At 48.9% G+C, this 14287-nt stretch overlaps 1 protein-coding gene across 1 annotated transcript; it reads left to right on the plus strand.

Annotated features, from left to right (window-relative positions):
- The first annotated feature begins 308 nt into the window (after positions 1-308).
- LOC147645941 (serine/threonine-protein kinase pak-1-like) lies at positions 309-13610 on the plus strand. Its single transcript, XM_086874084.1, has 14 exons — positions 309-1211; positions 2873-2910; positions 3353-3484; positions 4622-4966; positions 5413-5502; positions 5902-6073; positions 7548-7611; positions 8308-8356; positions 8735-8847; positions 9440-9557; positions 9981-10080; positions 10545-10741; positions 12091-12228; positions 13345-13610. The coding sequence occupies exons 1-14, from the start codon at positions 1133-1135 to the stop codon at positions 13444-13446; spliced, it is 1737 nt and encodes a 578-aa protein (XP_086730210.1). The 5' UTR covers positions 309-1132; the 3' UTR covers positions 13447-13610.
- Positions 13611-14287: the final 677 nt, after the last annotated feature.

The raw sequence follows: 14287 nt of genomic DNA on the forward strand, positions 1-14287 counted from the left end.
AATAATAGCCATGATCAATTCCCTATTAGCAACATCAGTTTTATTTCCCTAGGAAAAGCGCTTGTATAACAATTTCTTCTGCAAACTACTCTGCTTCTGCTACTTGTTTCATTTTAGAAACTCTGTTCCATCCATCCTGCCTTGACTGAGGAGCAGTCTTTGTTCTCTTAGGACAAGTTTTCTTTGTTTTCTCTCTCCACAGGGCAGTCTTGGAGTTACTCTTGGATCTCTTGAACAACAGGGTTTGGCTCATTGTCAGGCTGTAAATAATGAGCGGTGGGACCACTGGTGCTGTGAAGTCGATTTATTGCTGGAATGCATCAGAAAAGGTCTCAGTCTGAAGGCATGAGATTTTGGAGGGGTAACAAGTGGGCCATAGCTCAAAGGTAGTCACGAGTTTCTTTGTTACACAGCAATATATCACATTTTGGCCCAATGGACAGCTGACATGGAGTTTATTATTACTTAATCACCTTTCAGCTTTGCCAAGTTCTGCTGCACTGTGTCTGCTTTTCACCCAATAGACTGCTAGCTCACCTACACACATGTGCTTCTTAGGATAATATTTAGATTCATAGCCTACTCTATAAAATCACACAATTACAGTTGAAAACTCTCCACCATCTCACTCAATGCAGTTTCTTATTTACTTATGGCATATTCTTACTTGCAGCTATAGGAACATAAGCTTATGAATTCTCGACTCAACGTCTGTGAACCTTTAGCATTGCATGAACCCAAGCTCCTTCCAAGGCTGTAAATTAAACCCTTCAGTATCTGTGGAAGTTTCTGTCATTTCCCACAGCCCAGCAAAGGATTTGTGACCCTTTGTGACAGAGGAGAACCTGCCAGGCAATTTTGTGTTTGCTGTAGGGAAGGTTGGGTTGCTCTGCATCAATTCCCAGAGCAGCGCAGAGCATTGGCTTTGTGATGTCAGGGCATGGATGCCACCTTGTCGTGGTGACATCCCAAGGTTGCCTTGGTGCACGGAAGGCCTCAGGCTCAGAGCAGCTCTTGGGCTTGCTCAGTGCAGGAGCATCCTCCTGCTTGAGGCGTTTGTCAGTGGGCAGCTGCACACTGACAGGAGCCTTGTTTGTTTTTGTGGTGGAGCAGAGTGTGCAAACTGGCAAAAATGATTGAGCAGCTCGCTGCTGCCATTTGCACCATCTATGCGATCGGATATTCCGGCTATTACCTGACCAACCTGGCACGTAAGTAGAGGTTTTCCCTGGCTGGAACCTGAGCTGGCTTTTGTAGGTCTCCCTGCTCTTTCTTAGTGACCCGGTTGCTATTGAAACACAAAGACCATGAGGATGCCACTGGTTTGGTAAAGCTCCTGTCAACACCTTCAGCAAAACACGGGGTGTCTGTAGCCAGGGGGCTGCGGGCAGCATTTCAGGGCTTCTGTTCCCTCCACGGGAGAGCCTGTGGCAGCAGAGTCTGTCATTTCCTCACTTTGCTGGCTCAGTCTCTTGGGGTGACTTTACTTTTAAGATAGCTCTGAGAGCTCGGGAAGTTGAAACTGCTGGAGGCTGATGGGAGTTTTTTCTCCTGACTAATTCCTGGCCATGGGTGAGAATTGGCAGCAGTTTTAACTATTGAGAAGTGAGATCAACCTGTGAACAGCACCTGAAGATGGGAGGCTGGGAATTTCTTGCTCTCTTTGGTTTCTGGCTTCTGACGAGGTCACAGGGCTCTGTCTCAGCCTCCTCCCCCCCTCCAGGCCGGACAAGGCTGCAGAGGGCGGGGTGGGGGGAGAAACGGAGCCGGCCAGCCTGACTTGGTTTGCAGTTTCTGCCACTGAACTGAAACCTGACACCATCAACATCTGCAGCTTTAGCAAGATTTTAACTCTTTTACTGCCTGCATGAGACTTGCAGATTAATCCTTTTTTTCCAGAGAGAGGGAGAGGGAGTGATCAACCATCAACCCATCAAAGAGAGTGAAGAAAAAAATTAAATTTAGAGGGGGAAGAGAAAGAAGGAGATGCTTTAATAAGCTGAAATATTTTTCTGTTAAAGCTATGGAGATGGACAGTAATGTTCTGAAAAAAACTCCTTTAATTCATGACAGAGTATATTGGGAGGAATGGAGTGTTTCCAAGTGTGGATTTTGAGCAAATGATGAAGTAGTTGTGACACTGTGAGATGCTGGAACAGAGCGGGAGAAGTAATAGTTGAAGATTTGTGGCTTTTAAGAAGCAAAAAGAGAAAACTTCTGTTTCCAGAGAAGCTCACAGAGACAGATGAAGGGAACTTTTGCCTTTGAATAACTCATTCATAAAAATGACATCCCTGGACTCATGACCCATAACACACCTCAGAGTGATGGGAAATGGGAGGAGACAACTGATGGCAGATTTCCTGGCAGCTGGCATCAGAGAAATAGAAAGCTATGAAGAAAAATAGTTTTCTTGTGAAAAACTCCATAGAATGCAGAAGAAGACTTCTGTTTCTCTACAAAGACTGATGAAAAGACTCTAGCAGGAATTGGGACTGTTTTAAACACCAAAGTTCCAAAGTTTTTTGTCTCCATGTTGTCATGTAAACAAGGGAATGGTTGGGTAGTGGGGGAGAAAAGGGTTGTTCTGGAAGTTTTATTCTGGTTTCTTATTCTTGTAGTTTTTGTTAATGAACTTTCTTTATTCCATTTAAGTTTTAAGCCTGTTTTGCTCTTGTTCTAATCCATATCTCACAGCCAGAAATAAGTAAGTTTCCTAGTGATTTTTTAGTTGCTGCTTTAAACCACACCAGTCAAGCAGGACACCTTTGAAAATGCAGACTGGGAGATCTTCTCAGATGCTGTTCTAAATAGGCCACGGTTCTCTCCAGTTTTCTCAAAGAATTTGGTTCCTTTTCCTTGCCCACTGCAGGTCATCTGAGCCGTGTGTTCAGAGGTGCCGATCCTGAGGTGAGTCAGAAAGGAACATTTGATGCTCCTGGTGTTTCAGAACTGTGCAGGGAACTGTGAGCTTGGCCTGTGGCAGTAGAGTGCAGAGGGCCAGCTGGGTGGGCTGAAAGAAGATCCATTTCCATGTTTACAACAGCAATAGCAAAGGCATTGTTGGCTATTTCCTAATTTTCCATTGCAGAGCTTTAAAAGAACTCAAAGCTCAGATTTGCAGAGAGAACGTTGCTTGCTGATAGTAGCCAGGGTGAACTCTCTAATTCAGAGCTATTTGCAGCCTGGCTGAATTAACCCATTTTAATTTACTTGGAGAGACTTAGAATCCCATTGCTATCAAAGCTGATGATTTGTGCTTGGTAGAGCTGGTTGTAGAAATAGAGCTGAATAGAAATAAGGTTCTAAATGATAGGAGCTGCCTGTCCCTAACTCCACCATCTGTCCACAGAGCCCAGAAGCAAGAGCAGACTCTGCTGTGGCTCCCTCTGCTCCTGGAGAAGAGGCCAAAGAGGAGCAAAATGAGCAAAAGGAGCACGAGCCTCCAGCTGTGGTCACAGCCCAGCCTGACCATGCCCAGACAGTAAGTGCCAGTGCTGGGTGCTGCTGTCTTTAGTGCAAGGCAGAGCTGCAAGTTTCTGAGCAGCCAGCACTTGCTGTTGCTGGCTGAGGATGCTGAGTGCTGGAGTCCTGCCAGCACCCAGCCATTCCCCCATCCCGTGGCAGCTGGAAATTGGGCTTTGAGCCGTCGTGCTGAGGCCCCAAAGCGCTGCTGCCTGCGGGTGAGCAGCTGGCTGCTTGGCTCAGGGAAGCTCTGTCTCTTGGCTTCTGCCAAGCCATGGCCAAGGGCTCACACGGCATTTCTGGGGCTCACAGGGCTTGCTTTGTTTGCTGTCCCTTTTTGGAAACCTCTGCATGACCTGGAGAAGTGTTCTGCAGTTTTCTGGAGTAATTCTTCACTTCTGCAGAGTCTTTTAGGCCACCTGTCTTTTGGCTTTTGATAAGCTGCAAGGAGATGATTGTGTTGTCCATGAAGCTGTGGCCGGCCATTCTTGTCCTGTGTGGCCAAAGAAACAAACTGTGTAGTTCTGAACCCTTCTTCTGAGGCAAAATCCACAAGTGGCAAGTTTCTCTTGATACGTTTTGTGGTGAAGTCTGCAGCTTTGGAAACTGCATTGGAGCCTAGTGTGGGGGCAAAGCTGCAAGTCCTTGAGTGCTGTCTTGTGTTGCTAAGAACCCCTTTAGAGATGGTTGTTTTTTCTCCTCAGAGCTGTTTTCCTCCTCCTGCCTCTTCTGTCCTGACACTCCCTGTTTAACCTATAAATTTCTGCCTGTCCTAGTGAGGTGAGACAATTCCATGGTTTAGGTGGTTTTTGGTGACTTTGGTCATACATGCATTACATGACCCATGGCTTCCTTCATTGGCATCCCTAGGGGTGTGTCAATTAATTTGTTGGTGGGGCCTTTTGAGGATCTCTGTCAGTGCCACTCAGAATTCTCAGCTGACAAAAGAGGGAGGAGAAACACCTTGGTCCTCTTCCATATCCTGAGGTGGCCATAGAGGCTCTCTGACCTGCAGCAGAGGATCCAATTGCACACATCCTTGTCTCCTGACTGAGCAGGATTTCTAACAAGAGTGTGGATGTCAGAAGGGCAGGAGTGGCAGGGCAGGCCTGAAAAGGGCAGCTCCCAGGCACTTGCTCTCCATTTGTGTGTACAGAACATCGAGGCAGAGCCCCAGGCAGAGCTGCCCGAAGCTCCGATGGCCATCATGGCAGTGAAGAGGAGGCCTGAGGAAGAAAGGAGAAACATCGAGGAGGAGATGAATCTCCACTGGCAGAGAGGAAATCAACGAAACCAGGTGAGTGAAAGTGAGGCAGACACTCCACTCATGGAAATTCCTCTCTGTCGTTCTTCACAGGCCTCCGAGGAGGAGCTTCTGGCAGAGCTGCAGGAAGCTGAGGCTAGGATCAGGGCAAGGGAGAACAGGCTGGAGGAAGAAAGGAGAATCATCCAAGAGAAATTTCATCTCCTCGCTCAGCAGCAAGAGGCTCTAGAAAATCGAGTGAGTGAAAGAGCGACAGGCACAGCAGTCACTGCAGTCTGGTGCTTTCTGCCCTTCTTGCCTTTCCTCTGCAGAGCAGCAGGGGGCTGGGCTGATGCCTCTCAGTGCCATCCTGCTGTAGTGTCTATCCCAGCTGCTTGGAAGGACATTTCCTGCTGTGCTCAATCTCAGCTGCTGCCCTGGACAGTGGCACCAGTCATTTGCCCCTTTTGCCAGCACTCATCTCAAGGGATTCCTGCTGGCCTGCTCCTGCTCTCCTTGTTTCTTCAGGGCTTTTTGCAAGTGAACACAGTCCCCCAGACAGATTTGGAATACAAGCTGCAAGCTGTCTGTATCCCTTGGTGAATCTGCTGCTGTCCTGCTCTTTCCCTTTGCTCACAGTCAATGAGCCTTGGCACACAGGGACAAGCTGTGGTCTCTGACTGCTTTGTTCTCTTTGACTTGAGGTGGACGTGTTGATATCTCACCTGGCAGCCTGCGAAGGCTTCCAGCAAATGCCTGCTGATGAAGAGCCCCAAGGTCGGCGGGAGGCACAGGTACTGTCCCAAGCACAAGTGCTGCAGGCTGAGCACCTTCTGAAGATGGTGCAGGAAAAGAGGACTGAGGGGGAGGAGCTCCAACATTAGAACAAGGAGCTGCAAATGTGTCTGCAGCCCTTGGAGGGGGAAAGGGATCCGTGGGAGGAAGTGCAATGGTCGTTGTTGCAGTCATCCTTCAGAAAATCCAGGAAAATGGAATATGAAACTGGCCATTAACTTGATTAAAACCAACCTTGGGTTTTGACCATTTGGTTCCAGAAGTGGGCATCCAAAAAATCCAGTTGATGAGCTTTGCATGTGGCTAACAGCAACTTCCTAAGGGCTTGCATTTGAAAAGGGAACTCGGGGTAATCTCTGCCAGCCAGCTTTCTGACACAAACTCCTTTCTTCTCGCAGATCTACACAGGCTCTTCCATTCAATCTGCTGCAGCAGCAGCAGCAGCAGCATCTAAAGGAGCCTTTGTTGCCCAAGCTGAGCAGTGGAGCCGGGGCAGTTTGTCCATTTCCAGCAGTGACACATCTGCTGCTCAGCTCCAGGAGAGCCTGGGAGACTTCGTGGAGCAACTGAGTACGTCTGGTGTATTTCTTGTCTGGGGGACAGTGTATTGTGTGCACGTGCCAGCAGAGCTGTAGCAAATGATCCTCCTCACTTTGGTGTCCCAGAGACATTTAGGACTCCCCACAGGAACTGCTGTGCTCTGAGGCAGCGAGAGAGCGCTCTGGCTGTTCCTGCTGCCTCTGAGGGCAGCTTGGACTGGCTCGGCTTTGCCTGGCATTCCCTTGCCACTAAAGGCAGAAGCAGGAATTGTTCTTGGATCAGCAGGAGGCTGTGGCCTAGCAAATGATCTATGCAAGTTCTGTGTGCTAGTGGCCAAACTGAACAGAGTATTTAATTCCTAAATTCTCCTTAGACTCCCGACTTCCCACCTGTTGTCAGCACCAAAAGACTTCACAGAAACTGATTTGGGATTTTGTCTTTTTGTTGTGGTTCTGTTTTCTGTGTGGTTTTTTTTATAGATTTTTGTTTTGGTTTTGGTGGTTTTTTGGTAGTTTTTTTTTTCTCCATCCTGAAAGAGCTGTTCTGCCCCATGTGTCTTACTGGTGTCATTTTTAGGACTGTTTTTATTGCCTCTACTACATCTACAAGGTTTTTATGAGAATGCTGTATTTTTGTCAGTGAGGACTCCTTTGAAAGAACATCAGGTGACAGCAGAAACAGAGAGCAAGAGATGTTTTCATTGGGCCCACAATGAAGAAACAGATACTTGTATAACAATCTGTAATTAATATCCTAGTTTTATTTTTCTAAAGATGTGTCCAAGAGACACATCCACATGGTGTGATCAGATAAAACAGCACTGCAGGCATTTCTCAGGAACGAGCCTGCAGCCCCTGTGCTGTGTATTCCTCAGATCCATGGCACTTTTTCATCCCTGATTCCCAGCCATTCCCATGACTCTTAGAATCCTACCTATTGGCCCAAGCCCTGCTCAGATCAGTCTCTGGGAAAACACATCAAGCCCTCTGTGATTCTGCAGCACAACCCATTTAATCTGCTTCTTGCCCATAACAGCTGCCAGTGCTGTGCTCTCAGAAAAGACCTGGTGGGGCTGAGAAAAGATCCCAGCTGATTTGGTGTCTACCTTCACCTGTTGGCACACAAAAGGGCCTTGATCTGCACCTGGCTGTGTCTGATCTACAAGGCAATGCTGGTGTGTCCTGAACGGGGGCCACAGCTTGTCAGGGGCTCAGGCTGGCTGTGTCTTCTTGCCATTGCTTGTCAGTGCTCATGCTTGGCCTTTGCCAGCCTTGTGCTGTGCCCTGCTGTGCTCTCTGCGCTTCATTTCCTTCCAAGGACTGGACAAAATCAGTCTCTCTGCTGCCCATTTGTACTGCACAACTGCCTGTCTTGTTGCTGCTGTGCTTGCTGCCCAGCTGACCACAGAGGGTTCAGAGCCCCAGACAGCGGGGCTGCCTTTGGCATCTCCTGCAAGTTCAGATCTCTGCCTGAAAGTCAGCATCTTGCATTTTGTTTCCCTCAGGGAGGATGGTGAACAAGGAAAATCCCATCACAAAATACATTGAACTGGAAAGTCTTGGCAGCGGGTGAGTCCAACCACAGTCACTTCTACACAGCCACGGGCCAGGTGTTTCCCTGGGGGAATATCCATCAAGTGGGAAGTCAGACAAGTTGTCCACATGTTTAGACAGCGGGCTTAGTCTGCCCCATGTCTCAGTACTGGCCAGAATTTGTCAAGTGTGCTCAGAAGGCATTGTCAAAGACATCTCCATGCTGCCAAGGTCTTGCCTGCAGCAAGGAACAGAACCTGGGAAATCTGCTTGTCTCTCAAGTGTGGGACAGCTCAGGATTCATTTCCTTCGCATTTTTGGATGTCTCCAAATCATCTGGCCACACTAATGAAAGGAGAAGAATCTTGCTTGCCTGAAAGCACAACCTACCCCCAATGAGAGCTGTCAGATAACAGTTCTCAGGAACATTTCTCTCCAAGAGTTTGCTAAAGGAAATACTCCGTGCTCAGGATTAGAATTGCACAATTTAGAAGCTGATAGCCGAGATGAAGGAATAAGCTGCCTTTTGGAGCTGAGGCAGTAAAGCCCAAGGCTTCAGGAACAGGCCCAGTGCCCAGGCACTTGAGGGGAAAATGCATCATCTGCCTTCTGGCAGACCCCTCCTGCAACCTGCAGCTTTTAGGCATTTACAGCAGAGCTCTCCTGTCTGGACTGGCTTCCACTGCAAGATCTAAATGGCTTCTCCTTTCTTTGCTGCTGTTTTGTTTCTAGGGGTTTTGGAGAGGTTTCCAGAGCACTTGACATTGCAACAGGAGGAGAGGTAAATGTCAACAGCCCCTGCAGCCTCTGCTGCTCTCCAGGCCTTTCCCCACTGCTGACAGCTGTGGCTGGAGCTTTGAGGAGAGCTGTGCTGAAAAGGCACAAGAAGCACAGACTGGAGCCAGCCTGCAAATTGCACTTGGAACAGGCTTTGTGGACAAGGCAAATCGCCAGTGGCCACATGTCCTGTAACTGACCCCCAAGGGAGCAGAGAAATGGGCTGTTGGAATGTCACTTCCTAATTACTCCAGTGATGAGGTCTAATCACAAGGCACTTTGGCACAGCTTGGCTGTGCCATTCCAAAATCACTTGCTCCATGTGGGTTGTGGTCTCATGCTATCAATTTTCTCAAATTACTCCTTTTCAATGTCATTTGAGGTGGCCATAAAGAAAATAAATGTGCAAGGAGTGAATAGGAAGATACTAACCATGAATGAAATCAGGATCATGGAGAGTAATAGGAGTCCCAGGATCGTGAATTACTTAGCCAGGTGAGTGGTCACGGTCCTATCCCTTGAATGTTTCTTTACATACTATAAGCATGAGAGCTTAAAACCCCACTTTGGTCAGTGGCAGGAAATAGAGTTGTTAATGATTATTTCTCTACTTATCTCCAATGGATGGGAAGAGACTGCATTTTGTCTGCATGAATCCACCCTGGCAAATGCAGACTGAAAATTGTTCAAAAACCTGCATCAGCCCTATCTTAAGAATTCAATACCTTCTAAGTTCATTGCCTCCACAGTTCTTTGGGCTTGAGTTTTTCAAGTTTCTTAAATGCTGATGAACCATCCAAGAGAGGATTGCCCTTGCATTGTTGCCCCTCTTTTCCATTGCTGTGCATGTCAGGAGGACTAGGTGCTTATTTCCAGAAATGCCATGCATGACAGGTTTTTTATGTGGGCTCTTCCTAAACTGCCTTTCTCCTTGAGACAGCACAGACTGCAAACACTGCACAGCCTAGAGGCAATGTCTATGCCTTTACTTCTGCCCTTGTCTCCAAGGGACCCAGAAACAAGACTCAAGCGAAAAACCAACCTAGGCGTGCATGTTCACCTGCATGGCCTTGTTTCCTTTTTTCAGCTACCTTGTGCATGAGGAACTCTGGCTGGTGATGGAGTACATGGACGGAGGCACTCTGAGAGATCTCATCGATGAGATTCAAATGTCTGAAGGAGAGATTGCAGCTGTCAGTCGGGAGGTCAGGGATCCCATCTGTGCTTCCAAGGCCTTGAGCTGCATTGTCTGGGAAACAGGGGCTCAGAATGGGAGTGATTTCATGGGCCAAGCTTGGTTTCTGTGCTGCTGCTCGGCTATGGGCAAGCAAGAGCATCTCAAGGGAACTGTCTGCCAGTGCCCCTACACTCACTGGACTCACTTCCTGTACTCTTATCCCCTGCTCTTGTATTCTAGCTCTGTCTCTTGCATTGGCATTTGCAGTTCTCCACTGAGAAAGGTGCTGCTCTGCTACTGTGGGAGCAGCAGGCTCTTGCTCTCAATGGCACTGTGTTCTGCCATTCCTCCCCATTCCCCTGCAAAGGGAACCTTCCACAGCTGTTTCCTTGCTTGTGGGATGAACTCACAGCACTACTTTTTGCCCCCCTGGTTCTCTTTTCTCTCTCAGTGCCTGCAAGGACTGGATTTTCTTCACTCCAACCACGTGATCCATCGAGATGTCAAGAGCAACAACATCCTTCTCAGAACCGACGGCTCTGTCAAGCTGGGTCAGTGTATTCTTGCTCAGCTTCAGCCTTCCAGGAATGGGGGGTGTGGGGCTGCTTTCAGTGACTGCCAGCTCCCCAAAAATGCTGCTGCTGGCAGTGCAGGGGTCCCCCCTGCTGTGGGCTGAAGGCACAGTTGCAGGGTGCACACAGCTATGACAAGGAGCCACAAGCAGCCCAGAGTGCTATTGCTCTGTGTGTGTCTGTGTGTGTTCCTTCCAGAGGGAGGGAGCTACAATCTAAACCTTCAGGGGAACAAAAGGCACTGCTGGAGGAAGTGTAAGAAATGGGGGGATGTTTGAAGTAGCCAATTCATATTTCCTTGGCTAAAGCCCTAAGGAAACAGAGCAGGGAGTGTTGTCCAGGAAATTCAACTGCACATTCTCAAACTTCTACCGGGGAATTCTCTGCCTTGGTTTCCTAATTGACAGTATTAAAATTAAAAGAGTATTTTGCTTTCTCCTCAGCTGATTTTGGCCTTTCTGCTCAGCTCACCCCTGAGCAAAATCAGCGGTGCTCGGTGATCGGGACTCCTTGGTGGATGGCACCTGAAGTGGTGAAGCGTCAACCATATGGCCCCAAAGTGGACGTGTGGTCTTTTGGAATTGTGGCAATTGAAATGGCCGAACAAAAAACTCCTTATGACAGTTTCACTGCTCGATCGGTAAGGAGCAAATACTCTCTGATCCCGCTGTCTTTCTCACCTGTCCCGTGTTCTCTGCTCACTGCACAAAATCCCGTGGCCATCTGCTGGAAGTACTTCCACCAAGGCCCCTTCTACAAATGGCCCTGCAGCACATCAGCATCTGCTGGAGCTTTGGTTGCAGCACTGGGGGAACTCAAGCCTTACCTCGCCCAAACCATCTCCATTCTCAGGCAGCATTTTGCTTTGCCTTAGAAGTCGTTCCAGCTCTTTTGGCGGTGTAGATGGCCCCAAGAATAGGAAACAAGCATCTCAGAGCTGGTGTTATCTTTCCAGAAATGAAGCAAAGAAACTCAAACCAAACCAAGTTTCTAAAACAGTGCTTTTGAGAGAAGAAGTGCAGCCCCATTCTTCTCACAGGGAAACTTGTCTGAAACCCAGAGATGAGGCTGTAAAGCCAGAGTCTCTTCTGCTTCTTGTGCAGTGCTGCTGAGACACTCAGTGACCACCTTCTTTCCTAACCCAAGCCACTTTCTCCATATCACCAAGCTGGAGCCTGGTGACAGGGAGAGCCTGCCAAAACCTCCTGTTTGTTTCCTGGCACTTTCTGGGATGGGCACAGTGTTAATGCATTGACTTGAGAATCCAACCAGCACAGGCTTACCACAGGGATGACACTTCTGATTTCACCATGAATATTTTCCTTTTGCCACCTAAGGGAACCTGAAATTTTCAGAGTGCTGAGAGACAGAGCTGCAGGTGGCTCCTATGTGCCCAAACAGGCAATTTCAACCCAATACATTTGTGGAGGCATCTTAATGTGTCTGTGTTGAAAATGAGATTCCAAAGGTTTGTTTCCTTCCCTGAGGAACACCTGCTGCATTTCCTTTCTTTCCTTCCAATTACCATCATTTTCAAGAACAGGACAAAAAGCCTGATGAGTTTTGCTTTATGGCAGCTGTGCTTAAGGGACCAACAAGCACTGCAGAGATTCTTTTCATATAAGAATCCTTGGAATAGTAGAGTTAGTTAGAATAGCAAAATCCCTCTTCCAAAAAGGCTGCCAAGCTGCTGGGAATCCTCCGAGAAGGAAACATGTATTTGCTGATGTAGTTGCCACTAACTAGAGCAGGCAATGAAATCAGCTGCCAAGGCAAGATCTGCTGGATGTTGGCAAAGCTGTGGCTTTGGGGCTTGGGTTTTTTCATGATACAGGAAAGTCGTCATCCAAATGCTACAGGAAAGTCATGTCTGCCTCTCTGCCAGGGCAAAAACTGCCACTGCAGAGTGGAGCTGGAACAATGGGCTCTGGGAGAGCAGTTCCAGATGGGAAAGAAGCAGGTGGAGCCTTGTGTTTCCTTTTTCCCCAGGCTAAATTCCACATAGCCACAGAAGGGACCCCACAGCTGCGGCAGCCCGAGCAATTCTCGCCTTTGCTGCGTGACTTCCTGAGCTGCTGCCTGCAGAAAGGCGAGGCGCAGCGCTGGTCTGCCAAGGAGCTGCTGCAGGTAAAATGCCAAAAGGGCTGCAGGTGAAACAGTGTCCCAGGGATGGGCTCCTCCTCCACTGAAATCCAAGGCATCAGATGAGCCCCCATCCTCCTCCCTTCCAACCTTGCTGCTGTTCAGCTGACAGTGGGGAGCAATCCTAGACTGGGCTGGGCTGGCAGGGAGTGCTGGGTTTTAGCGCTGGCTAAAATCACCAGGGCACTTACTCATTTCTTGCTGGGAGCTATGGATTAGGAGAAGGGCAAAACAGGCTTCAAACTTCAAAGGAATAACAAATTTTATTATCAGGCCCACAAGAATAAGAAAGGTCTCACCTGTGCAATGAAAGGGTTCAATCTCACCCAGGTCATGGCAGTCACGGTGTTGGATTTCAGGCTGTGCTGGGCCCCTCTCTCTGCCCGGGAGCCGCTGGGAGGGGAGGCTCGGCCTGGAGCCGTCGCTGCACGCTGGGGAGAGGGTTTAGTGTGGGCAAGATGTCAGCAGCCGTGGCCTGGCCCAGCCTGGGGCCGGGGTCCCGCAGCCTCCATCCCCCGCCCGGGAGCCGCTGGGCTCTGGCCCGGCCTCCCCCAGGAGCACAGGCCGTGGGCGAGCAGGGCCGGCCTCACCAGAGCTCCGTTACCTTCGGGCTCCGGAAGCAAAGAGGGCCAGTGCCCGGGCTGGTGGTTTTCAAAATGTGCATCATCACAGAGGCACATCTCATTTCTAAATGGTGCAAAATGTTGTCAGTTCTCAGAACTAGCCAGCCATTGGCCTGTCTCAGGCACAGGGGAAGCTCCCAGCAGCTTCTCTCAAAGAAATCACTTCCGTGCGGGGTTTCTTACTTCTTTCCCTAAATGTCAATTCATCTCAAACTAACACACAGGGACATGGAAAGGTCATCTAGTCTGTGTCCTGCAATGAGCAGGGACATCTTTCAAGAGATCAGGATACTCACACCTCAGATATTTCCAGGGGTGGGCCACCTACCAGCTCTTGGGGCAACCTGTGCCACTCTTGCCCCATGCTCCTTACCTACTCTGACTCAATCCCCTTTTCATTTAAAAAGTATTCCCCTGCCTTTGAAGCTCTTAGCTTGGAAAATCATGCTTTCTTGTTGTTTTCTTTTCCTTTCTGCAGCATCAATTTATAACATCGGCCATGCCTGGGTCCAGCCTGGCACCTCTCATCGTTGCAGTAAAGAAGTGGAAGGAGGAGGCAGGAATGCAACAATTGATTTAGAACTGTCTTCTCCATGACCAATTTAGAGTAGGATTATAGAGCAGGATTGCAGAGTAGGATTGTAGAGTAGGATTATAGAGTAGGATTGTAGTGCAGGATGGTAGTGTAGGTTTGTAGTGTAGGATTGTAGAGTAGGATTTTAAATAAAATTTCTCAAATCTCAACTCCTTTGGAACATTTCTCTCCTTCTGACCCTGTGAGAAAGCTCAACATTTCCTCCTGAATTGTCAGTTTTTTCTTAGAGGTGGAAAGTGACATTGATGGCTTCTTTGGTACAGTTTGTAAGGGGGGAAGGCTCCTCTTCATTCATCCTCTCCAGACCACACTGCCTTTGGAATATGGCCAACTGGACAAGTTTTGCCCAGCTCTGACATTTCTATTTGAGGCAGAAACAGCAATGGCATTTGCAGGAAAAACCAAAGGAGGAGCAGTGCAACGCAAACATCCCGTGCAGATGCAGGCTGTGCAGATGTGACTCGAGAGTATTTGGGTTCCTGCCACTTGGATTTGTATCCCTAAGAGAAATCTCTTTGGCTGGAGGAGAGTCTGGCTGAAGAGAGAAAGCAGAAAGAGCAGTGAGGGTGCTGTGCAAGGTCTCCTCTGGTGCAGAGCTGTGAGCGACTGTGAGGTGAGAGCGGGCCCGGCCTCGGCCAGGCTGGAGCCCCAGCAGAGCCCTGACAGAGCCCAGAGAAGCCTGAGCCTCGGCAGAGGCAGGCTGGAAGGAGGCCCTTGGAGCTGCAAGAGGCAGCAGCCTGGCCCTGGCTGCCTCTTGCTGGCACCAGGCAAATCCTCCGCTCTCAGAGCCAAGCTGGCAGCTGGCTGCTCCTGAGGGGAAGCGGCA

This window comes from Cyanistes caeruleus, unplaced genomic scaffold, assembly GCF_971803275.1.
Source record: "Cyanistes caeruleus unplaced genomic scaffold, bCyaCae1.hap1.1 HAP1_SCAFFOLD_143, whole genome shotgun sequence".
NCBI lineage: Eukaryota > Metazoa > Chordata > Aves > Passeriformes > Paridae > Cyanistes > Cyanistes caeruleus.

Excerpts from the sequence above, each read along its gene's own strand:
- LOC147645941 (XM_086874084.1), top strand. The coding sequence starts at position 1,133 with ATGATTGAGCAGCTCGCTGCTGCCATTTGCACCATCTATGCGATCGGA. Across the intron at positions 1,212-2,872 it reads TTACCTGACCAACCTGGCAC|GTCATCTGAGCCGTGTGTTC; the intron begins GTAAGTAGAGGT and ends TGCCCACTGCAG. Across the intron at positions 6,074-7,547 it reads AGACTTCGTGGAGCAACTGA|GGAGGATGGTGAACAAGGAA; the intron begins GTACGTCTGGTG and ends TGTTTCCCTCAG.